The sequence below is a fragment of the Erythranthe guttata genome, chromosome 7 (genome assembly GCF_056151865.1).
Source record: "Erythranthe guttata isolate IM_541 chromosome 7, IM_541, whole genome shotgun sequence".
Taxonomy (NCBI): Eukaryota; Viridiplantae; Streptophyta; class Magnoliopsida; order Lamiales; family Phrymaceae; genus Erythranthe; species Erythranthe guttata.
In genome coordinates this window covers 3,654,458-3,680,066 of record NC_142539.1, presented here as the reverse complement: position 1 = coordinate 3,680,066, position 25,609 = coordinate 3,654,458, and the positions used below count along the sequence as shown (strand labels likewise).

Here is a 25,609-nt window from a genome sequence, read left to right as displayed (position 1 = left end):
ATATTTTATTTCTCACACACTAAAAATCGTTACTTGTTTTAAATTAAAATTTAAATCAAACTTATTTTTCTTTTACACATGGCATATTACACCGAATAATTTCAAATATTATAGAAATTATAATAAAAAATAACGTCTTTCCTATTTAAAAAAAATATTTTGATTTTTTTTTTCAACCGAGCAGTAAAACGACGTAGTTTTGGCCATTTTATTTATTTCTTTTTATAAAAAAATACAACTGCGGGCAAAAGAACCCCATTTTCACTCTGGTTCAGATATTACGGCTCAACCGGTAAAACCGGACCGGACATGACAATGACTCTCGTGTTTAATTGATTCAACCGGTTGGTCCGATCCGGTCAGGACACCAATTTTTACTGATAATATATTTCGAGCTCGTCAAAAAAATTATTCTTATTGATTAAAACGAATAATAGTGCCATCAAATAATATTCATCAAATGCTTAAGTAGACAACTTGACATTAACCAAAAATTAAAATAAAGAACTCAAATGTGAAGAAGAAAAATAAAAAGAAAAACAAAAATAAAAAGAAAAAGAAAAAGAAAAAGAAAAGGGAAGTCAGCTGTGCCACGTGAGCGACCGACGATGGCACGTGATAGCGGCAGACACTGTGGATAAAAGCGCAGAGTTAGTTAACCAGACCCAGTAATTAATTCAGTTAGTCAGTTAAAATAGAAGAAAATAAAAAAGAAAAAGAAAAATAGATATACTCCCAACTCCTAACCATGGTTAAAAGGAATTAATTAATTAATTAAATCAAGACCACCTTTAATTAACTGCAAAATACGGAGTACTTATTGTTAACTGGTAACAGTGATTAAGCAGGAGTTTTGGCAGTTAGCTAACGGGCGTTAAGTTTAACGTTTTATGAGCGTCGCAGAGTCTATAAAATCAGCAGAGTCCGTTACGTTGGAGGTAGTGCTTCTTCTTCCTCCCCTGCCCCCCTTACTACTTTCTCTCTCTAGAAAAAAAAAAAAACCCTTTCTCGTTATCCAGTTTCACATTCTTAGAGAGAGAGAGAGAGGATAGTGGAAAGCGGAAACGGCGTCGTAATGGCGGCTTCGAAGAAATTGGTGGTGTCTCTTCTTCTGTCAGCCGTGCTGTTCATGCTTCTCGTCGGAGGTGTGGCTAGATTTCACAGAGACGAAACCCTGAAATCGAGGTTTTCTTCTCGATTTTGCTTCAGTTTTTTTTTTTGCTTCTGCATTTTGATTTCTCGGAAAATGCTCTGTTTTTGTTTTGCTGATCGTATAATCCTTCAAAAAATCAGAAGAAATTGAACTAATCTGCATTTCAGTTTTTTTTTACTGTGTGTTTCTTAGATTTTCATGGAGTTTTAGGGTTTCAGATTGCTCCAAATTTTTGATTTGATTTTTTTGTAGCTTAGTTTCAGATTTTCAGATAATCACGTTTTAATTTTCTGCTATGTTTTTTTTTTTTGTTTTTGTTACTTCAGTGCGATGGAGAAAGAGCAGAGCTCCACAAACGCAACAATGGCGGCAAAGTGAGTAGCTCCGGCACTTCAACTCGGTTTTTATTTCTCATTTTTACGTACTGAGTCGACTCGGTGTGCCCTAACCTAATCTCATCCGTCTACTTTTCCCTCTTTGCTTACCATCAAATTCCGTCCGTTAGATCTCCATCAGTAAAAAAAAAGGAAAAAAAAAGGGAATCAATCAATCAATCTGAGCCGTTGAGATCCCGTGTCCTCTCTGAACAGATCTCAACCGTTTAACTGTTTGTACACAGTATTCAATTCTCCTCGGATTCCCTCCGTGCCTAACAAATTCCGGTGTTTTTTCCACCTTCCCATTTTTACCCTCACCAAATGCACTTTATCCAACACAAATAGCAAAATTCCCGTGGGGCTAATTCGTAGTTTACTAAAACAGCAGTTATTAGTTGATTCCCTTTTCTCTCTCTCTCTCTCTCCTCTGAGAAAAAAACACTTTTTGACGGTTTTAACGGTAGGGGGGGATTCTGTATGTATAGTGTGTACACTGTCCCCACTACCTTGAGCAGTGTATATCACACTCAGCGGTAGTGTGTGTGTGCGCTTTTTTTTCTGTTATAGTGTTGTACTTTCGTTTGTGTCACCACTTTTTCCTCCGCTAATTACTAATAATAATAATAATAATAATAAATTCCAAATTATTTTTAAAATAATATAAATTACCTCACCAGCAGCTGACAACTCCATGTGATCAAAATTACTACAATTATATCTTTTTTATTTAATTATAAACCCCTTTTGCTTTTACTATTTTATACCTAATTTCAAAATAATTAAATTAAAAAATCTGAATTATTTGTTATATGCAAAGTGACAATAAATGTTGACCGGTTTTGTGGGTAATGTTCAGGTTTGAAGGAATTGATGACCCGGAAGAGGTTGTAAGAATGGTTGAAATGTAGGTGATCTTTCATATTCATTTTCCTTTTTTATTTAATTTATTTATTTATTTTGTATTTCTATTTAATTTTATTTCTTTTTCAAGAATTTGTTCGTAGCATTAACTGACACACAATGAGGTTTATAGTTGTAGTTGTTGCTGTTGGGTCCTTTTAGATTGAATAGTTTTCTTTATTAGAGCAGACCTACCCTACCCACATGCCATTTTATTGCATTTATTATTATTATTTTTTTGTTTTAATATTATTAATTTTTTTTTAATGTCATTTTCTTGCACCCTTCATATTATGGAATAATTAGTTAAAACTCATGTTCATCCCCACATGCAAGTAACTGTAATTAGATCCGTGTTTTGCGGTGTTTAGTTTTACTGATTATGTGCTTTATCATCATCACATTCTGTAAAGGCTATGATTTCACATGACAGCCATAACTAACCCATGATGTGTGTGTGTCTAAAGAAAGACGAAAATACCGTCCAAACATTCTTGCCGCCTTAACACACTATTCGATTTTTCAAATTCCACAGGGCGACTCGAAACAGCACAGAGAGGCGAAAGCTCGGGTTTTTCTCATGTGGGACCGGAAACCCGATCGACGACTGCTGGCGGTGCGATCCAAACTGGCACAAGAACCGGAAGAGGCTGGCCGACTGTGGCATAGGCTTTGGCCGGAATGCGATTGGCGGCAGGGATGGCAGATTCTACATAGTGACCGATCCGGGCAATGACGACCCCGTGAACCCTAGGCCCGGAACACTCCGCTACGCTGTCATCCAAACCCAGCCGCTTTGGATTTTGTTCAAACGTGACATGGTTATTACGCTGAAGCAAGAACTGATTATGAACAGCTTCAAGACAATAGACGGTCGTGGGGCGAACGTCCACATTGCGAACGGAGGGTGTATCACGATTCAGTATGTGACGAACGTGATTATTCATGGGCTGCATATTCATGACTGCAAGCCGACTGGTAATGCTATGGTGAGGAGCTCCCCTTCGCATTACGGGTGGAGGACTATGGCCGATGGAGATGCGATCTCGATTTTCGGGTCGAGCCACATTTGGGTTGATCATAATTCGCTATCGAATTGTGCGGATGGGCTTGTCGATGCTGTTATGGGGTCCACTGCGATTACCGTCTCGAATAATTACTTCACTCACCATAATGAGGTTTCTTGATTTTCTGTTTTCTTGAACTTTTCTTTTAATTTTTTTGCACTTTTTGGACAAAATTACTGATTGTGTGTGTGTGTGTGTGTGTGGAAATGGAATAGGTTATGCTGTTGGGACACAGCGATTCGTATATGAAAGACAAGCAAATGCAGGTGACTATTGCGTATAATCATTTCGGTGAGGGGCTTATGCAGAGGATGCCGAGGTAATTAGTTAGATGATTAAAATGTTCGTTTGTATTTAAATGTGCTCTTTATAACAAGTTTCTCGAAATTTTGTTTTGCAGGTGCAGGCATGGATACTTTCATGTGGTGAACAACGATTACACGCATTGGGAAATGTACGCGATTGGAGGGAGTGCAGAGCCGACAATCAACAGCCAAGGCAACAGATATCTTGCACCAGTCAATCCTTTCGCAAAAGAGGTATAATAAATTAGTAAACTATAATCATCACCAATTTTGAAACGAATCTTAGGGAACAGGGGCGATTTGGGAATTTCGATGTGATCCGTTTTCTTGATGAAATTTAGGTGACGAAGAGGGTTGACACGGGTGAAGGTCAATGGAAGGGGTGGAATTGGAGATCGGAGGGCGATTTGATGCTCAATGGAGCTTACTTCACCCCCTCTGGAGCTGGTGCTTCGGCTAGCTACGCTAGAGCTTCGAGCTTAGGGGCAAAATCGTCATCTATGGTCGGAACTATTACTTCTGGTGCCGGAGTTCTCGGTTGCAAACGAGGACATCAGTGCTCTAATTAAAAACAGTTTTTTTTTTTTTTTTTTCTTTTTTCTTTCTTGTTTTCTGTTTAAATCCCACTTCACATTGGCAAGTGTACATTTTTTACACATGTCCAATTTCATCTTTCTTCTTCTTCATCTTCTCAATCTCAGACCATCCAATCACCATTGTTGCTCAACCTCGGCCTGCTTCAGTTGAAAGAAAAAAAACAATGCTGTTCTGGTAGTGGGCGCGGAAGCGTTGTCCAAAATCTCGTTTTTTTTTTTTAAATTTCAAAAATTCGATCCTCTTTCGGGAATGTCCAGATTTGTCAGCCTCTCTTCTGTCAGTCTTGAGTCTGCAAAATTGTGTTGGCTTATGTTCTTTCATAGGAACTGAATGATAATTGTAATTGTCCTTTTTCTTTTTTTTTTTTTTAGATTTCTTTTGAGTCATACAATATTGTGATAGAGATATGATGATGCATATTAATTAGCCTTTTTATTTTTTTGCTTAAATCTTTGTTACCTTTTTTTTTTCTTTGTTGATTGTTAATGAAAAAGCAATGTTTGGAGTGATATTGTGATTAGATAATCCAGACAATATCTCACATTCTTGATTTTGGTTTATCAGTGTGATTATTAATACATCAGAATCTCGATTAATTAATAATCTCGCTTAATTAATAATTTCTTCTGGTTTCGACTCGGTGAAAACGTATCAAATTATTAGTTCAATAATTTGATATTTTCACTAAATTAATAAAATTTTTCTAGTGTCAACTGTATTAATTTATAAAAGTTTATCTGTAATTTTCATTGCAAAAAGTGATGGTTTTACCGGCAAATGTTATTGGAACTTTTTTAGTGGCTAAGTGGTCTATAATCTTTTTCAAAATTACATAGGATTCTCTGTTTCACTGTATTCTAGATAATAATTTATTTCAATATATTTTGTCACAAATCCATCAAATTATACATATATTTAATACAATAGTGTACATATGTAATTTACTAGATATACTACCTAAAAGTCTAAATTATTTGATTTTACGATAATTCCTCTGAACTTAGACTTAATTATGAAAAACACCCCACCCATCTCTAATGTTTGGAGTGATATCTTTGAGAACTATTCCCTGCCAGTGAAAAATAACACCACGAGGGGTCGGTGTAATTACAGATAGGTGGCGGTATTTTTCGTAATTAAACTTAATTAGTTCAGGGGTGTTTCTGTAATTTTCCCACATATATAAATACAAGGAATGGTAGTTATTTTCAGATGTGATTTCACGGTACCCTATAAAGATATGATTGAAGGGTGTTCAATCACATACAAAATATATATATCCGTACATGAACTTTGTATGTATATGTACCCTCCTCAACGTTGACAGGTCAACATCTCCATACCTTACTTGTTACAGAGTATACCTGACACCAATTCCACATGCAATTAATTAATTTATTATACAAACAAATATTGGAAACCCAAAAATTTATTTTTTCTCATATAGTATAATTCATTTTGATTGGCAAATTAAATTGTATCAAATATATATACATGCTAACCTTCATTAGGAGAGTTGATAACCGAACAACTAACAGCCGAAATAGCGGTTGAAAATTCGGCTGCTATTACTTTCCGATTTAGTTTAATAAATTTGGTTTTCAACATTTTTCTTTTTCAAGAATTATAATTAATTAAACCTAAACAATGTTACAAAGAGGATTGATTGAATTGATTTCACAAGTCACGTGCAAACATGGCTTAACAACAAAGCTTGCATGTGATGATGGGCACGTGACCTTTTTTTTTATTTTTTATTATTTTTTATTAATTTTTTTTATGCCATTTAAACATTTTGGGAGGGGACAATCTTAATGCATAAACCAACTAGCCCACATGCCATGCCATTATATATATTGGGTGTCTGTGTGTGTGTGTAACAATGTGTGTGTTTGTGTGTGTATAAAAGTAACTAGCTACACTACATAACATTCTAAATACAACCAAAAAGGTGGATTAAATATTTGTAATGTACATGTAATTTCACTTTCATGACAATTATAGTTTTTTCACATGGAGTTTCTATAGAGTTCTATTTATTATTATTATTATTATTATTATTATTATTATTATTATTATTTTTTAATTATTGTCAGCTCTCCTAACGAACTTTCAGTGTATATTTAGATGCTGACGAAACAAAATTGTAGCTCCGTCGTCATTAAGAACCTTGATTATAAATATCTATGTCAAGAATATGATCAGTAGTGATGGGATCAGTTCGACATTATTGAACCGAACCGATGTATACTTAGTTATTGGACCGAAAGCCCAATGGACCCTCAAAGGGCTGAACATGATAAATAACAGATCGTCCGACATGATCGGGCCGGGCTTGCGGACCTTGGGAGTAGTGGGCCTAAAAACCCGGGCAAGCCGCAAGGTAAATGGATGTGATCGAAGAGTTCGCCCCACATTAAATTTCAATTTCAAATTTGATTTTTCTAATATATATATTGCCTATTAGAGTAGACATAAATATAAAATGATAGATCCTTCATAAATTCTGGAAATTTTTCGAATTTGATTTCCGAAAGTTATAAAACTAACCCGATTATCGAAAATAGTAAACAAACAGTCCTTTATTATTTTTCAAGAAATTGAATGACAACAATTTCTTATCAATTATATAGGCGCTAATGTATTATCATTATTATTGTTATTAGCTAATTAGTATTATTATTACTATTATTATTGTGTGACACACAATAACAACCCCTATATATATATATATATATATATATATCGATCACCATTTGTATACCAAATGCCTGACATCGTCATAAACGAAATACATTCCATCAGGCACCAATCTCCACTCGCAATGTTGATAAAAGCAATGAAGATGATCCCTATTGTAATCAAACATCGAGTATATTCCACTTTTGCCTGCCCCGTTAAACATACAATTTACGAAAGAGTCCTTTGGAATATTCATATCGACGGGGATATTTATATTGTAATAGGAACCCCATTGGATCGTTTGATTGCCAAAAAAATCGTATCTCGACTGACAACTCACGCTTATCGGAGCGTTCATTTCGCTATAAAGCTTTATATTGTAGTTCAAAAACCCTGCTGAGGATTGTGATGGGAGATTGATGAATAACAAGGCTAGTAATAATAAGGGGAAATGAACTTTGGAATAAGCCATTTTTTATTATTATTTATTTTTGTTTTTGTTTTCTTTGTTGTGTGTAGGATTGTGGTTGTAATGGGGTTGGTATAAATAGGTAAAAAAATGTCCAAATTACATGAAGATGGAATCTGATTAATTTGAAAATCATTAAGGAATTCATTATAATATATAATTTTAATAAATCATCAAAGATACAATAATTAAGCTCAAATTTTGTTGCCTAATTTTACAACAATCCCATATAAATCAAGATGGAATATGATAAATTTGAAAATCTCTAAGTAATTAGATAATTTTAATACATTCTCAAAGATTTAAATTAGAAAAAATAAAATCTCTTAGAAATTCAATATAATATATAATTTTAATAAATCATCAAAGATTTATAATAATTAAGGTCAAAATTTATTGCCTTATTTACAACAATCCTCCTCTCTCTCTCTCTCTCTCTCTCTCTCTCTCTCTCTCTCTCTCTCTCTCTCTCTCTATATATATATATATATATATATATATATATATATATATATATATATATATATATATATATATATATATATATATATATATATATATATATATCAAGGTTGTAAAAAATCGTAATCGGATCGAAGGCGGTCATACACCGACTCACGATTAATTGGTGCAGCGGTGATGAATCGGTGATAAATCGGTTTTTAAAATTTAATATAATATATTTTTCTAGATATTATTTATAAATACTCAAAACATATATAAAAAGATTGATTTGGGCTAATTTGCCCTGGGCCAAAATTCAACTCAACAAAAGTCCACCATTTGGGCTAAAGCTCAACGAGGCCCACTATCTACTCTATGGATATCTCACCGGCCCAGACCCAAAATCGGCCCCTCTTCTCTCTCTCAAGCCCATCAATCCATCAGCCCATTAACTCCATTGCCCCTCTCTCTACCTATCTCTATGGCACACATATTTCAAGAGAAAGGAATATAAGAGGAAAGAAGGGGCAATGAGAAAGGGGGCGACCAAGACAGAGAGACGAGGAAGAAAACACATACCCACACCCTCAACACACACAAAAAACTCCAAGAATACATAATACACTCAACACATTTCTATGGTGGGCCAACGAACCCCCATCAAATGGCGCCGTCTGTGGGAAAGTGTGAGTTATAGACGTGCGTAGATTTGTTTCGGAAATTTTCTTTGAAGAGGTTGAAGATTGGTGGATAAAAAAGGAAAATCTTCTGATTCGTCACTCTCTCTCTACTCTCTCTGAATTTTTTCATCAAAGATTTCTCTCGTGTGTGAGAGTTGAATGTATAATAAATGGATTAGCTAACTCACGGCCGACCTCTGCCGCCGGCGTTTCAGGCCAGTGATCTTCAGCTCCACCCCCACCACCACCCCCAGAATCCCGACGAAGAATTACAAAGCAGGAGCAACCGCAGCCAGCTGAAATGAGATCGGGGCGAAAACTACGGGTTTACCTCCGCCGCCACTGCCGCTGAGAACTCTGACTCCAAGAACCTGATCGCCGGCTCCAGCGGCGACCATGTTGAGGTCACGCGCCGCCCCCGTGGCGGACCCGCTAGGTCGAAGAACAAGCCGAAGTCAAAGCCGCCCATCATAATCACCCGAGACAGCGCGAACGTGCTCAGATCCCACGTGATGGAGGTAGCGAACGACTGCGACGTCCAGACAACATCTCCACCTTCGCCACGCGCTGCCGCCGTCGTCGATTCCGTGATCGGCACAAGGCGCACCTCAGCCGCTGGCGACGATAAGCCGTCTCCTGCTTGAATCTTCATGGGTCCGCCGATGAACATTTTTCCTCTTTGTGGAACCGTTCGATTGTGATTCTAGTTTGAATTTTCATTCAGGGATTGTGATCCAAACGAGGTAATCCGATTATAAGTAGAGTTTCAGGTACAAGTATCTTCCTTTTGATCTTTTCTCAACCTATTTGTCTCGTCTGAAGACCTCTCCTGCTGATTAAGATTTAATTCTCCTTATGATGTATGTGCAACATGATATTTCCTGAGATTGTATAAAATTGAATGGTTAGATTTGAGGTTTGGAAGCTCGTTGCAAGCCACTGAGAGGACAAAGACATAATGGGGAAGATAACTAATTTGTGTTGGGTTTAACTTTAATATCTTACCTTAAAGCTACTGATGGGGTCAATACGTAATACGACGACAATTGATCCGAGTATTCAGGTAGCGACCACAAGCTCATTAGACATAAATTCGGGGTCGGAATCGACCCCGTACTCAAATCAAGATTGCGACCGGTATCGGTCGCACTGGAGTAAGACGAGGTATCTCGCATCCGAAAGGAGAGTAAGACGAGGTATCTCGTAACCGAGAGAGGAGTGCGATCGGAATGATCGCACTAGAGTAAGATGAGGTATCTCGCATGATCGCACTGGAGTAAGACGAGGTATCTCGCATCCGAAAGAGGAGTAAGACGAGGTATCTCGCATCCGAAAGAGGAGTGCGCTCAGTATCGGTCGCACTGGAGTAAGTCGAGGTATCTGGAGTAAGACGAGGTATCTCGCATCCAAAAGAGGAGCAAGACGAGGTATCTCGCATCCGAAAGATGAGTGCGATCCGATAGTGGAATGTGATCGGTATCGGTCGCACTCGGTTTAAAGGCAGGGAATATTGAAGTCATGATGAAGAACGTATGTCGTAAAATACATAATGGAAAGGAAAACATGGCATTCGGAAAGAACTAAAGTAACCGGTAATTTTTTCATAGAGTGAAGAACGACATCTCGTTCCAAAAAAAAAGTGGGGGAGAAAAATCGAACTCGAGGTGACTAGTTACTTCGCGCCTCTTCCGACGAATTGGGGGGAGTAGATTGGTTCGATTTCTTCACCTCGTCAAAACATCTCGAGAGAGTAGTTCGCCACGACTAGTTACTTTGCACTAATCATGACGAATCGAGGGGGTAGATGATCTGGGCAAATTTGCCCTGGGCCCAAATTCAACTCAACAAAAGTCCACCATTTGAGCTAAAGTTCAACAAGGCCCACTATCTACTCTATGGATATCTCCCCGGCTCAGGCCCAAAATCAGCCCCTCTTCTCTCTCTCAAGCCCATCAATCCATCAACCCATTAACCTTGTTGCCTCTCTCTCTACCTATCTCTGTGACACACATTTCAAGAGAGGAAAGAGGAGGATAAAAGGAAAGAATGGGCAATGAGAAAGGGGGCGACCAAGACAGAGAGAGGAGGAAGAAAACACATACCCACACCCTTAACACACACAAAAAACACCAAGAACACATAATACACTCAACACGTTTTTATGGTGGGCCAACGAACCTCCATCAAAGATAATTAAACATAGTTATATCTCCATTATATATATATATATATATATATATATATATATATATATATATATATATATATATATATATATATATATATATATATATATATATATATATATATATATATATATATATATACTAATAATATAATAAGTTTAATAATAATAAAATCATAATATAAATAAAAAGGTAATTGTTTTGAATTTATATATATTTTTTTTAACATTCCTAGCATACATCATTAGTTTTTTAACAATAACAGTTAACATAAATACAATAAAGCATAAACTCATATTTTTTTAATAAATTCTCAACTTTTATCGTGAATTAAAAAAAAAAATCAATTTTTGACCGATTTTTGCCACCGAGTTTGACCCGACTTAAAGGTTTGACCGCCTCGGACCGGGTCAGACCGCCTAGAACCTCCTTACAGGAAAAAAGCCGATTTTTTTCAAACCTTTACACTAAAATCGTAAAGGTTTGGGACCGCCTCCCCTCGGAGACCAATTAATTGGCCGCCTCGACCGATTTTCAGAACACTGATATATATATATATATATATATATATATATATATATATATATATATATATATATATATATATATATATATATATATATATATATATAACAAGATAGAATATGATAAATTTGAAAATTTGTTAGAAATTCAATATAATATTTAATTTTAATAAGAATGCGGCTATATGCAAGACTAATTCCACTTGTACAAGATTAAATTAATTTTTTCAATGTATAAATACTATAATACCCTTACTTGTTAAAAAAATTAAAATTTTCAAATATGCAATACCAAAAACTCAAAAACACAAAAAACCCTATCGCAAAACCACAAGACCAACTCTCGTCTTCTCCATCTTTCAAAACCCACAAAACCTTTCTCCTTCCTCCTCCATAAACCCACAAAACCTAAACATTCAAAATCATCAAAACTCAATAAATCTTACAAAGATGGCAAGTATGGAGTCAGATGACATCAAAATAGAAGATTATACGGTGGAAGAAGCCAAGAAAATATGCACTTATTTTGGAATACAAAATCGACACCTTAGTGTCGAAATTTAACTGTTAGCAAATTAGTCCAAACAAACTGAATTTTGACATTAGGGTGTCGAATTTATGGACATATATTTGACACCATAATGTCGAAATTTAGTTGTTTCATTTTTTTTAAATCCCGCGAAGAAGCGGTCGACATGTACATGTCGAATTTTATAGGTAAAAATCGATATTGAGATGTGGATTTTGGAGTACAAAATCGACACCTTAGTATCGAAATTTAACTGTTAGCAAATTAGTCCAAACACATTGAATTTCGACATTAGGGTGTCGAATTTATGGACATATATTCGACACCATAATGTCGAAATTTAGTTGTTTCATTTTTTTTTAAAATCCCGCGAAGAAGCGGTCGACATGTACATGTCGAATTTTATAGGTAAAAATCAACATTGAGATGTTGATTTTGGAATACAAAATCAAGACCTTAAGTGTTGAAATTTAATTGTTTTCTTTGTTTTCTTCTTTTCGTTTTTTTTTTTTTTTTTTTTAAATTTTTTATTTGGTATTGCATGAGCAAACAAATGTCAATTTAATTTATGGATATATATATTCGTCATTTCATATTAATAAAATTGAATCTTTTGGAATCTTTTAATCTTTTGGAATCTTTCTTTAATTTGGTCTTGCACAAGTGGAATTAGTATTGCATATAGCCGCAAGCAACCTTTTAATAAACCATCAAAGATTTACAATAATTAAGGTCAAAATTTGTTGCCTTACTTACAGCAATTCTATACTCTTTTTGTTTTTAAGAAACAATAATTTATTTAAACGTAAACAACCAAATTGTTAGGAAGCAAAACACCGTCCGTACAAAGAGAAGTGCCTCGTGCCAAGCAAATGGGCTCAAACATTACCGTTACCTCTAATGAATGAGAAAATGCAAGTAGAAAAAGGATCGAGAAAAAAAAGAAACAATCGTCAAGATAAGCTCCATAAGAAGCGTATGACACCTCACCAAGTTAGAGGGCGTTGATAATTTCTAAGCAAGCACCTTCGATGATAACGGAGGTCCATCCTTTTGAAACCGCAAAATTTATCGCCTCTAGCACCGCTGGGGCATCGCACTCTGATGGAGATGGGCGACCTGAAAGCTTCTTTACTGCCCAAGCAAGAAACAAACCGCTATGGTCCCTAGCCACCAAGGAAACCATGCATGTGGTATGGTTTACCTTATGGGAGGGTGGCGTCAACATTAAGTTTGATACATCCCGATCTTGGCGCAACCCACAACGAGGAGTGACGAGCCTTATGTGTTGCTGATAATCCTCAGAAGGTCGTTCTTCGATCAAACGGGTCGAGAGAAATAGGAGGAGCTGACCACACACCATGCATCTCGCGGCAAGAGATTGCATGTACGAGAGATTCTTCAGATACTTCACAAGGGAAGCATAAAGGGGACATAATCATTTTTCGCCGGAAAAGCTCAACACATGTGGGAAGTGATCTCGAGCTCCAAATGAAATTTCGAATCTTGGGCGGCAGCGGAAGATGCCAAATGAAATTCCAGTCTTGATAGGATTCACCACTACTCGATCCCACAGTATATATGTGGGTTGTTTCTACTCCTCGACTAGATATCGTACACCGCGTGGTGGTACGAGCGAACCGAGAACTTGCAATTTTTTTAGTAGGGCCAAACCCTGCGGTCCCGATCAATCGGCCAAAAGGTGTTGTCCACCAGTGGAAAGTTCCATGAGCTAGAATTTGAATCAATTAAATTTAATACTCAATGTAAATATGATAAATTTGAAATCTCTTGGGAACTTATTATAATATACTCCCTCAGTTTTAAATTAGCTGTCACTTTGGAGAAATTTTTTTGTTCCATATTATCTGTCGTTTTATAATTCCAATGATGTATTAATTAAATATTTTCCACCAATACCCTCTAATGCAAACTATCCACACGGTTTATAAAAAATGAAAATACGTTCCAATTCCCTCTTTTTGTCTCTTAATTTCCCCGCTCTTTCTCTATTATTAATATAAAATATAACTAGCTCCAATTTTTATTTATTTTATTTTCCAACATACTCCACTCACAAGGTTTATTAAAAAGACATATATGCATGATCAATACTAATTCTATTTAACTTCTCTTACGTGATGAATGACAAATATAAAGAGATGTTGATAACATAAAAAATAAAGATTCGTTAGATTTTGAAGAGAAAGCTGAAGAAAATGAAGATTCGGATTTTGTTCAAGATTCAAAGAATTTAAATGTTGAAGCTTTAAAGATAATTAAGAATTTCTTGTACTAATTCGGGATCACATTTCAATTGAGTAGGAAGTTGTCCCGACTTTTCCAACATAACTTTCTTAATACGCGGAATTGTGTACTTTTTAAAACCTTTTGCTCGCATAATTTCTATCATGCACGATGTAATGTTAAAAATATACGATTGAATTTTATCACCGGAAAAGCTTGAAATGATTTTTCGACGGCAGTAACAAGCTCATCAACAGTTTTAACGGGCTCCTTGTACTGCACAAATTGAATAGCACAAAAAAAATCCAAGATCCAAAACATTTAAATCTGGAGAATTTGGAGGTTGAGACATCAAACGAAGATCAAATCCATCTTGTCCAGCTGCTCGACAAAATTCGTCATCGGTACGATCAATATGCGTTCTAGCATTGTCTTGTTGAATGAATATTGGATAATTCGAATCCTCTATCAGCCATTTTCCTTGATCACAGGTAGAACTTTTACATTCAAATATGACCTTATAACATCTCTATTTACTCAGGGTATTGGTTTTGTCTCCAACGTGCCCGCAACTCTATTTACACTGGTTCTCGTGTAACTACAGGAAATACTCCAATTTTTCCGGAGAACGTTTCATTTCCTTGGGTATCAAAACTCGGACGAGCTACAACAGCTAAAAACATGACTTTTCCAATGAAGTTTTTGCTTCTACAAGTGCGTAGGGGATCTTCTTCATCTGGTAACAAGTAGTAATTCTCTGATCTTTTCGTCATCTGAAACCATTTTTCATCAATATGAACAACATTAAACATACCAATAAAAATGGCGTCATGCGGCATGCTATCACCCTCCAGCATTGACAAACAAAATTCCAATCGAGATCTCTTATTCTCCTCCGTTAAAAATGGTTTTATAGCATTGGAATGTTGCTGTATTTCTCCCGACTGAAGACGCCTAAACAACGTGCTCTTTTTCATGTTCAACGAACAAGCTAAAGAATCAAGAGTTGTCCGACGATGTAAATGAATTTCACGAATTTGATCATAGTTAATCTGAATTCTCTTTTGACCACAATTTCTTGTCTTTTTATGAGATACATTAGCACGCGTGCCACCGTTTTCTGATTGTTTCCAAATACATTGAACAGTTCGTATAGATACCAAAAATTGTGATGCCACCAATCTTGTCACTTCTTTTTTTATTTTTCCACGGACATTTTCCTGTTGTTGCACGTTGTAAAGTTCTTGATGATGCTAGAGATAGATCACCTTAGATAGTTGAAGTAGGATGAGTTGGGAGAGCAAAGTGAACCACTGGCTTACGAGCTTGATGACCTTGAGATACCTGCGATCATAGAACATGTGAACTAGGCCGAGGGCTGATCCGGCGGAAATCCCTCAAACGCTCAAGTCAGACGTGCGGATAGTAAAAATAATCCAGAGAATACATGTTGTAGTATTGCTCAGATAATAAGACGTACCTTAAGGAATGAATTCAAATGATTATTTATAGCTTAGTTGAGATTGTCGGGCCGAAACTTTACTTGAAGGTGATTGTGCCTCGGTGATAGTGGTCTTAAATTGGGTTCGTGGCCCATTAGATAAATGAATTGTAGGCCCGTTGGGTTGGCCCAATTAGGCATATCAGTTCTCAATTTTTTTTATCACACTTGATGTTTGTTCTGCATCGTTTGTATTTCCTTCTCCACCAGTGATATTTTCATCTATTAAAGGAAAAAATGAATTAATTACAATCATAACATACAAAAACTTACAACGAAAATTAAAGATGGTACCCATATTATAAATGGCTGCTGGAAATGTAGTTGACCCCACTTCCATATGCATGATTGCTTCATCGTATTGTTCACTGTTTAAATCTATCACAAAATGATCCATTGAAATTATTCATGGAGAATTTAAATCGAGATTAAGGTGTGTAACTAAATTAATGCTTGCTTCCTTTTGTTGTTCACCTTCTCCATCCTTCAAAATTTGGTGGTTGTATATTTAGATCTATTCCGATCCAACTTTCATTTTTATTTTGATATCAAAGATTGTAGTGTGTTAATTTATAGAACAATTGTGGTGGGAATACATAAATATTTTAGAATAAGAAACTTTCATTTTTAATTAAGATTGTAGTGTGTTAACTTATAGAACAATTGTGGTGGGAATACAGAAACATTTTAGAATAAGAAGCGGGTAATTGTAAAAAATTGCCAACATTTTTGGAGGGGAAATTTTTATGTTAAAATAAAATCTCTTTTTATGCGGGAATGTTTTACTTTTCTTTTTTTGGTTTTTCAACTATTATGGTTATGGAGTTTTGAAAGAATTTAGATAGACTCAACAATTTATGAATAATTGAGATTCAAGAGAGAGAATAAGGGGGAGAATAAAGTAGTGGGAGTCAAACATGAAAAAATAAATTCATATTAATAGTTATGAGAGAGAAATAAATAAAATAAAAATTTGATAAAAGGGTATATTAGTCTATAGATGATTTTTCTCCTCAAATTTAGCCATATTTATTGGGTTTCTAAGTTCTTGTGCAAATACCTTAAACGTCTAAACAATTGGCATCGAGGGAGTATAATCTTAAGAAACCATCAAGATTTCCAACAAATTAAGTAACCTAATTCGATACTCCGATTTGTATTCCAACTTTTGAAATTATTAAGATTTTCGATATCTCCACTTTCTTTTGCGACATAATTGAAATTAGTTTTTGACTTAGGTGGTGTTTGCAAATGATTATTTAAAAGCAGAAGTTAGTGATTGTGAGTTAATCCAGTTTTATGTGCTTATTTCTAAAAATTCGGGGTGTTTGCTATTATTCCGAAAAATGAACTTAAATAGAAAAAATAGGGTTAGGGGTGCTTTAAAAAAATAGCTTAAAACAGATTATTTTAAAAGAAGTAAAAACAAAAGTTGATTTTACAAACACCTCAAAACAGATTATAAGAAAAAAAAAAAAAATAATAATCAGCTTTGCAGACATCACCTTAAAAAGAAAAGAAAAAGAAATGATAATCAATTATGAAGATGTGGTCAGAACTTTGTTATCGAATGAGCCAAATCTGATACTCTATGTAAGTATTGTAATGAAGCATATATTCTATTAACTTGTTAATGAATTAAGGAATCTGATACACAAAAAAATTTTTGCTTATGTATTTAATAGTTATACATTTTGCACCCCAGAAATGACCAAAATTAGCACTTTGCACCCTATAATTTTAAAATTGTTAAGTTCACCCTCAAATTATATATTTCATGGCAAACGATGCACCCTGAAAATATTTTATTGTGACATGTAAACTAAAATATTGCCAATATATTGCGATATTTTGATTTTAAAGAGATTTTCTTTGATTGTGGTATTTTTAACAAACAAAATTAATTAATATATATACAATATACAAAAGATCAAATAAGAAACTTTATTTGTTAGTTTTTCAAATTGAAATCGAATTTATGTATATATTAAAAAAAGATCATCCAATTTTAAAAAAAAAAATATATATAATATATATATGATTTCTTCCGAAACATTATTATGTATTTCACTTACTTTACAATTCCCAATAATTTTCTAGTTTCTTAGTATTTTTATAAGACTACTTGATTGAATTTATATAAATTCTGCCAATTAGCCCTTTTGAATAAAAATTAGGATGTAAAGTGCTCATTTAAGTCATCATGGGTGCAAACTGCAATTCACCTACGACTTTGGAATATTATTCTTTTTCGCAGCGATAGAAATAATTGGAATTCTATACGAAAATTTCCGAGTTTGGATCACTAATCCTTTTCGTTGCAATTTGAGATTAGAACCGAAACTATTTATAAAATTACTCAAATTTCAATTTCGCGACAAGAAGACCGGTATCGAAGCAGGGGAGAGTGGCGTGGCAGATATGGTGCATTTGAGTGGACTCAAATGGTGATGTTATGGCCGATTTTGATGAGTTCCTTAACTACATTTCCCAGATGAGGGTCTTGCTAATAATCCCTTGATTTTTCTACCATACGCCAAAAACTCTATTTTTTTTCTCTCTAAATTATACTTATAATATATATAAATGTACATTAATAATATATGTTATGTACTTTAAATATATATAATTTATGTAAACAATATAAAAAATTCAAGTACTATTAAATTGGCGTACTAAATGGGATATATATGTGTGTATTTTAAATTTATAATATATGCTATGTTAGAGTAGAAATAAATGATAGATCCTTCATAAATTATGGAATTTGTTCGAATTTGTTTACCGAAAGTTATAACAATACCCCGATTATCGAAAATAGTAAACAAGCAGTCCTTTATTATTTTTCAAGAAATTGAATGATAACAATTTATAATCATTACATATGCGCCAATGTATTATTATTATTATTATTATTATAGTTATTAACTTATTATTATTATTATTATAGATTTTGCTTGCTTTTTAGTTTAGTGAATTTAGTTTATTAATCCTAGGCCATAATCTAATTTTTATTTAATTTTTATTTTTTTTTATAGTTTATACCATACATGTCCTTAATGTTTTTGGCTCCAAGTTATTTCTAATTTCCCTCCCTAATTTATCTCATAATCTGTTATTACGTGAGTTACTACTTACCACCCTAAAAATTAGTAACCAATCATTCTATACGCTTTCTCACAACCAAGCCAAAAAAATATAATCAATGTGTTATTTTCTATTCACGTATAGTTTGTTATATTATTATTATTATTATTATTATTATTATTATTATTATTATTATTATTATTATTATTATTATTATTATTATTATTATTATTATTATTATTATTATTATTATTATTATTATTATTATTATTATTATTATTATTATTATTATTATTATTATTATTATTATTATTATTATTATTATTATTATTATTATTATTATTATTATTATTATTATTATTATTATTATTATTATTATTATTATTATTATTATTATTATTATTATTATTATTATTATTATTATTATTATTATTATTATTATTATTATTATTATTATTATTATTATTATTATTATTATTATTATTATTATTATTATTATTATTATTATTATTATTATTATTATTATTATTATTATTATTATTATTATTAACTTATTATTATTATTATTATTATTATTATTATTATTATTATTATTATTATTATTATTATTATTATTATTATTATTATTATTATTATTATTATTATTATTATTATTATTATTATTATTATTATTATGATTATTCTTATTATTATTATTATTATTATTATTATTATTATTATTATTATTATTATTGTTATTATTATTATTATTATGATTATTATTATTATTATTATTATTATTATTATTATTATTATTATTATTATTATTATTATTATTATTATTATTATTATTATTATTATTATTATTATTATTATTATTATTATTATTATTATTATTATTATTATTATTATTATTATTATTATTATTATTATTATTAACTTATTATTATTATTATTATTATTATTATTATTATTATTATTATTATTATTATTATTATTATTATTATTATTATTATTATTATTATTATTATTATTATTATTATTATTATTATTATTACTATTACTATTGTGTGACACATAATAAGACCCCTATATATATTGATCACCATCTATATACCAAATGCCTGACACCGTCATAAACGAAGTACATTCCATCAGGCACCAATCTCCACTCGCATTGTTGATAAAAGCAATAAAGATGATCCCTTTTGTAATCAAACATTGAGTATATTCCACTTTTGCCCGCCCCGTTAAACATACAATTACGAAAGAGTCCGATGGAATATTCATATCGACGGTGAGATCTATATTGTAATAGGAACCCCATTGGATTGTTTGATTGCCAAAGAATTGGTATCATCAGAGAATTCATCTTACAAAGACGATGGATTGTTTGATTGCCAAAGAATTGGTTATCGGACCGTTCATTTCGCTGTAAAGCTTTATATTGAAGTTCAAAAGTCCTGCTGATGATTGTGATGGGAGATTGATGAATAACAAGGTTAGTAGTAGTAAGGGGAAATGAACTTTGGAATAAGCCATTTTATGTATTTTTTATTTTTGTTCTTGTTTTCTTTGTTGTGTGTGGAACTGTAGTTGTAATGGGGTTGGTATAAATAGGTGAAAAATTGTAGAAATTACATAAAGATGGAATCTGATTAATTTGAAAATCACTAGGGAATTCATTATAGTATATAATTTTAATAAATCGTCAAAAATTTACAGTAATTAAGCTCAAATTTCGTTGCCTAATTTTACAACAATCCCATAAAAATCAAGATGGAATATGATAAATTCGAAAATCTCTAAGAAATTCAATATAATATATAATTTTAATAAATCCTCAAAGATTTGAAATAGAAAATAAAATCTCTTAGAAATTCAATATAATATATAATTTTAATAAATCATCAAAGATTTATAATAATGAAGGTCAAAATTTGTTGCCTTATTTACAACAATCCTACTCACTCACTCTCTCTCTCTCTAAAAAACAAGATGGAATATGATAATTCTTTTGGCTTTTTATTATGTTTATATTTGTTGAACGGTCAACATAGTAATCTATATAATATATAAAAGTTGAATTTCATGCCTAATTGATTGACATTTGTCAATTTCAAATGATGACATGTCTTTAATTTCATCCCATGTGTTCATTTGATTGGTTAAGAAAATTAAGAAAAAATATGTCATCATTTGTATAATTGTATATGTCATTAATTTGCATATATAGAAATTACCAATCAAATCATAATTTTACATTTATCATATAAAAAAGTAAATCGTATGAGATATATATATATATTTATATATATCAATATATAAAATAGAATCATGCGTGTGTATAATGGGCCATGATATATATACCTCGCTTATTTCAATATTAAATTAGAAAAATCTGTGTATTACCCACATATTATATATATCAAATTAGGTTTTCTTGCGTATTACCCACATATTATATATATATATAATATAGAATCTTGCGTATCACATATTAATTATTCATTATTGTTTTTTATATTATTACCAAATGTAATGGATTGTTTCTTTTTTCATTGATCATATATAAGTATATAAACCCCCTACCGATTCACTTTATTGCACCATCATTTTTCATTCGATAAAAAACGTATCGTTAATGTGCATTTTGTTTTGATAAAATCGGCTCCTTTTTGGTATTAGGTTTTCTTGATTTTTTGCAAATGTTGTTATTTAGTTTTTTCGTTATTTTGTATTGATGATTTTTCTTTCATTTTTAATTTTATAATATTGTATTATCTTTAAAATTTCGTAATTATAATTTCAATATATTATATGCTCAAATTTGGTGTTTATACTTTTAATGATTTTATGAAAGAATCATATAGGTTCGTATAAATACATGAATGAATCATCTTTATCTCATGATTTTACCAATATGTTTTATTTTGTTTTTCTTACTAATTAATATTTAAATTTTATTATATTTTTCAGATGAATATCCTCTCGAAAGCTACGTTCGATGGGTTTAGGAAAGACATGTACCTCGCTTATACTTTTAATATGATTGAATCGTCCCGATTGACAGACGATGGTTTGCATAACAAAGAATTGGTATTTGCGAATTGTAAGGGATTGTCATACACGGTTTTGAACGAAGAGGCGAATGTTTTGCCGTTACAAGGTCGTATGATACTGCCTAATTCATTTACTGGACGGCCGACAAAATTCTCTCAATATTAAAAATATTGCACACATTCCATTTGGTTCTATCACATTTGAATCGTTTCGTTTATTACGACATTTTTTGTTTTTTCTATTTCATTTTAAGGTGCTACATTGGTCTCGATATTTTCGATCTGTTTTTATGTTATGTTTGGTACTTTGACATTAATGACATTTGTTTATTTCATTGGAAAAATATTCTATATTCCTTTCAATATGATGTTAGTTTGCAACAATATACAGTGAACAAATATTTAAGCGATACAATAGATCATGTGAGTATTCAGTATCCTATTTGATTCGGTTTGGATTTGATTTGCAATGCTTTGGTTTAGTATGGTTTTGGTTTGGTTTGGTTCGGTTCGGATTCATTTCACTTTCGCTCATATGTATTCTGATGGCAAGTGAAATATGTTCGAGGGGTGAGGAATCCGGTTTTAGAAGAAGAATTATTGTTTCCAAATGCAACTTCTAAAATTGCAATTACCTCCCAAAAGTATGTACATTTCGAAATGTGTCAGGGCCAGTTTGCAATTAAAAATAATTTTAATATGATTGTGTAAAGTTTAGGTATTATCATTTCAGTCCCTAATCTTCAACATCCCTATTAAAATAATGTGACATATTTACAATTTGCCCTTAACCCTTCAAATTGAAATATAACACACACACAAACACATACACCACCGTTCATATATTATTGTGATCTGATTGATATATATATATATATATATATATATATATGCTACTGATCTTCTCAAACACACACACACCCTTCAAATTGAATTATAACACATACACACACATAGACACACACACCGCCGTCAGATTACAATGTGATATGTACCAAATATAGGATTTATATAAAATTACCATACTAACTGGAAACCAAATCCAACACAATCTACTGATTTTTTTTGCAGCTAAAATAAAAAAAATACAAATGTCCGTTGCTTAAATATTACTACACGCAGAATCACCAATACTACACGCAAAATTACAACGATGAAATAAAAGTACAAAAATATCCATGTATATTTTAGCTGTTTATACAAAAAAATTCTAAATGAATATATATTATTATGTATATACGTGATGATAATTATTATTTAAAATTGTGTCATAATATTTGTATATAATTACAAACAAAGTGCCACGTAGTTATTTAAATGTTTTTTTTGTTAATTTACAATGTACTACTTTGTAATTTTCTAGAAGTAAAGTTAAATGCATTTAAGCCCTTCTATTGTTAATATTTATCATTCACTAGCCCAATAGCCTATTATTATTTGTGCAAGCATGTTAGAATTTAGAAGTAATGCTTTTGCAGAAAAACCTATACTAACTAGAGAAATATATAAATTATATAGCAAAAATTCTACATTGGTCAGGGAATGAAAAAAACACATTAAAAATAATGTGCGAAATATATAGTAAAATATACATATGTGAAAATGGATGTTGTCAATCCAACGAGGACATTATGTGTGTGTATTCTTTGGATCATTAAAAACATTTTAGAGAAATTATCTCTTTCCCTAAAACAAAATGGTTTGATATTCCAATGAAAAGAAATCGACGTACAATATTACGAGATTGATTTTTATGAAGTAGGTATTGATTACGGATTTGTTGAGATTGCAAACTGAAATTTGAGGAAGATCTCTATGAGTATTAGTATTAGTATTAGTATTAGTATTAGTATTAATATTAGTATTAATATAAGTATTAGTATTAGTATTAGTATTAGTATTAGTATCAGTATCAATATTAGTATCAGTATTAATATCAATATCAATATTAGTATCAGTATGAGTATGAGTATGAGTATGAGTATGAGTATGAGTATGGGTATGAATATGAGTATGAGTATGCGTATGAGTACGAGTATAAGTATGGGTATAAATATCAGTATCAATATTCGTATCAGTATCAGTATAAGTATCAGTATAATATCAGTATCAGTATCATTAATAGTATCAATATCAGTATCGATATCAATATCAATATCAATATAAATATCAGTATTAGTATTAGTATTAGTATTAGTATTAGTATTAGTATTAGTATTAGTATTAGTATTAGTATTAGTATTAGTATTAGTATTAGTATTAGTATTAGTATTAGTATTAGTATTAGTATTAGTATTAGTATCAATATCAGTATTAGTATCAATATCACTATCAGTATTAGTATCATTATCAATAACAACATCAGTATGAGTATGAGTATCAATATCAATATCAATATAAGTATCAATATTTGTATCAATATCTATATTTATATGAGTATTGGTATGACTATTGGTATGAATATTAGTATTGGTATAAGTATTAATAATAATATTAGTACAGTATCGGTATCGGTATCGGTATCAGTATCAATATCAATATGTGGATGTGTATCAGTATGTGTATTAATATTCGTATCAATATTAATATCGGTATCAATATCAATACTAATATCATTATTATTATCATTATTATTATCATTATTAGTATTATTATTAGTATTCAAATTCATATTAGTCTTGGCGTATTAGCATTAGCATTAAAATTAGCATTAGCATTAGCATTAGTATTAGTATTAGTATTAGTATTATTATTAGTATTAGTATTAGTGTGAGTATTAGTATTAGTTTTCTTATTAGTATTGGCGTATTAATTTAAACATTAAATATTCGTATTAGAAGTGGCGTATTATTATTAATATTAGTGTTGATATTAATAATAGTATTAAACTATTAGTATTAATTATCGTATTAATATTAGGATTAGTATTAATATTAGTATTATTCGTGTTGGTTTTAGTATTAATATTAGTATTGGTATTAGTATTATCAATGTTGGTTTTAGTATTAGTAGTAGTAGTTGTTGTTAGTATAATATTAGTGTTAATATTAGGGTGGATAGGCAATTGTACGCCGCAATGTCCAGAGTTAAAAGTAGATTTGAGATAAAGATATTTATCAACTCAGAATCAGACGATATAATTAAAATTACGAGCAATCTTGTGTGCACAAAAGATTTTCAGCGAATATGTAGGTAAATCACAAACAAATGAATATTTTGATTCAATAAAATATTTTTTTTAATTATTTACATGTATGTCAATTGTTCAAAGTTTTCGTTCGTTTTATTTTATCCAAAATATTTTTTTTTGAAAAAATTGATCCCGTGCATCGCACGGGTGAATTACTAGTAATCTATATAATATATAAAATAGCTAATTGATTGACATTTGTCAATTTCAATTGATGACATGTCCTCAATTTCATCCCAAGTGGCGAATTGATTGGTGGAAATAAATCATCAAAAAACATGTCATCATTTTCCAAAATTAAAGGTAATTAAATATATTTAATTATTTTATTAATATATTTATATCCTACCATTTATAAAATGCTCTAAATATATCAACTTTCTTTAAACCCTAAATAAATTTATTTTTTAATTTAATTTTATAATTAATTTTATTTGAATTTATTTAAATTCGATTTAAAATTTTCCCTTATTATAATTGCATAATTGATGGTGTTACGATTTTTTTTAATTTTAATTCATAAACTTGAATTTATTAACAAAAAATATTGCAGAATAAATTATTTGATATTATACATTTTAAATGAACATGACTAGAGAATATGTAATTTTTTACTAATTTAATATTATA

The 25,609-nt window shown here is 31.4% G+C and overlaps 1 protein-coding gene across 1 annotated transcript; it reads left to right on the top strand.

Moving 5' to 3' along the window:
• The first annotated feature begins 931 nt into the window (after positions 1-931).
• Positions 932-4,908, top strand: LOC105950440 (putative pectate lyase 8). The gene is made up of 7 exons (XM_012973795.2): positions 932-1,185; positions 1,480-1,527; positions 2,387-2,434; positions 2,966-3,608; positions 3,713-3,816; positions 3,898-4,036; positions 4,144-4,908. Exons 1-7 carry the CDS (start codon positions 1,076-1,078, stop codon positions 4,369-4,371), a joined length of 1,320 nt encoding a protein of 439 aa, XP_012829249.1. The 5' UTR covers positions 932-1,075; the 3' UTR covers positions 4,372-4,908.
• Positions 4,909-25,609: the final 20,701 nt, after the last annotated feature.

Coding starts and splice junctions, on each gene's coding strand:
- LOC105950440 (XM_012973795.2), top strand. CDS start 1,076: ATGGCGGCTTCGAAGAAATTGGTGGTGTCTCTTCTTCTGTCAGCCGTG. Junction 1,528..2,386: donor AACGCAACAATGGCGGCAAA/GTGAGTAGCTCC, acceptor GGTAATGTTCAG/GTTTGAAGGAATTGATGACC. Junction 4,037..4,143: donor TCAATCCTTTCGCAAAAGAG/GTATAATAAATT, acceptor GATGAAATTTAG/GTGACGAAGAGGGTTGACAC.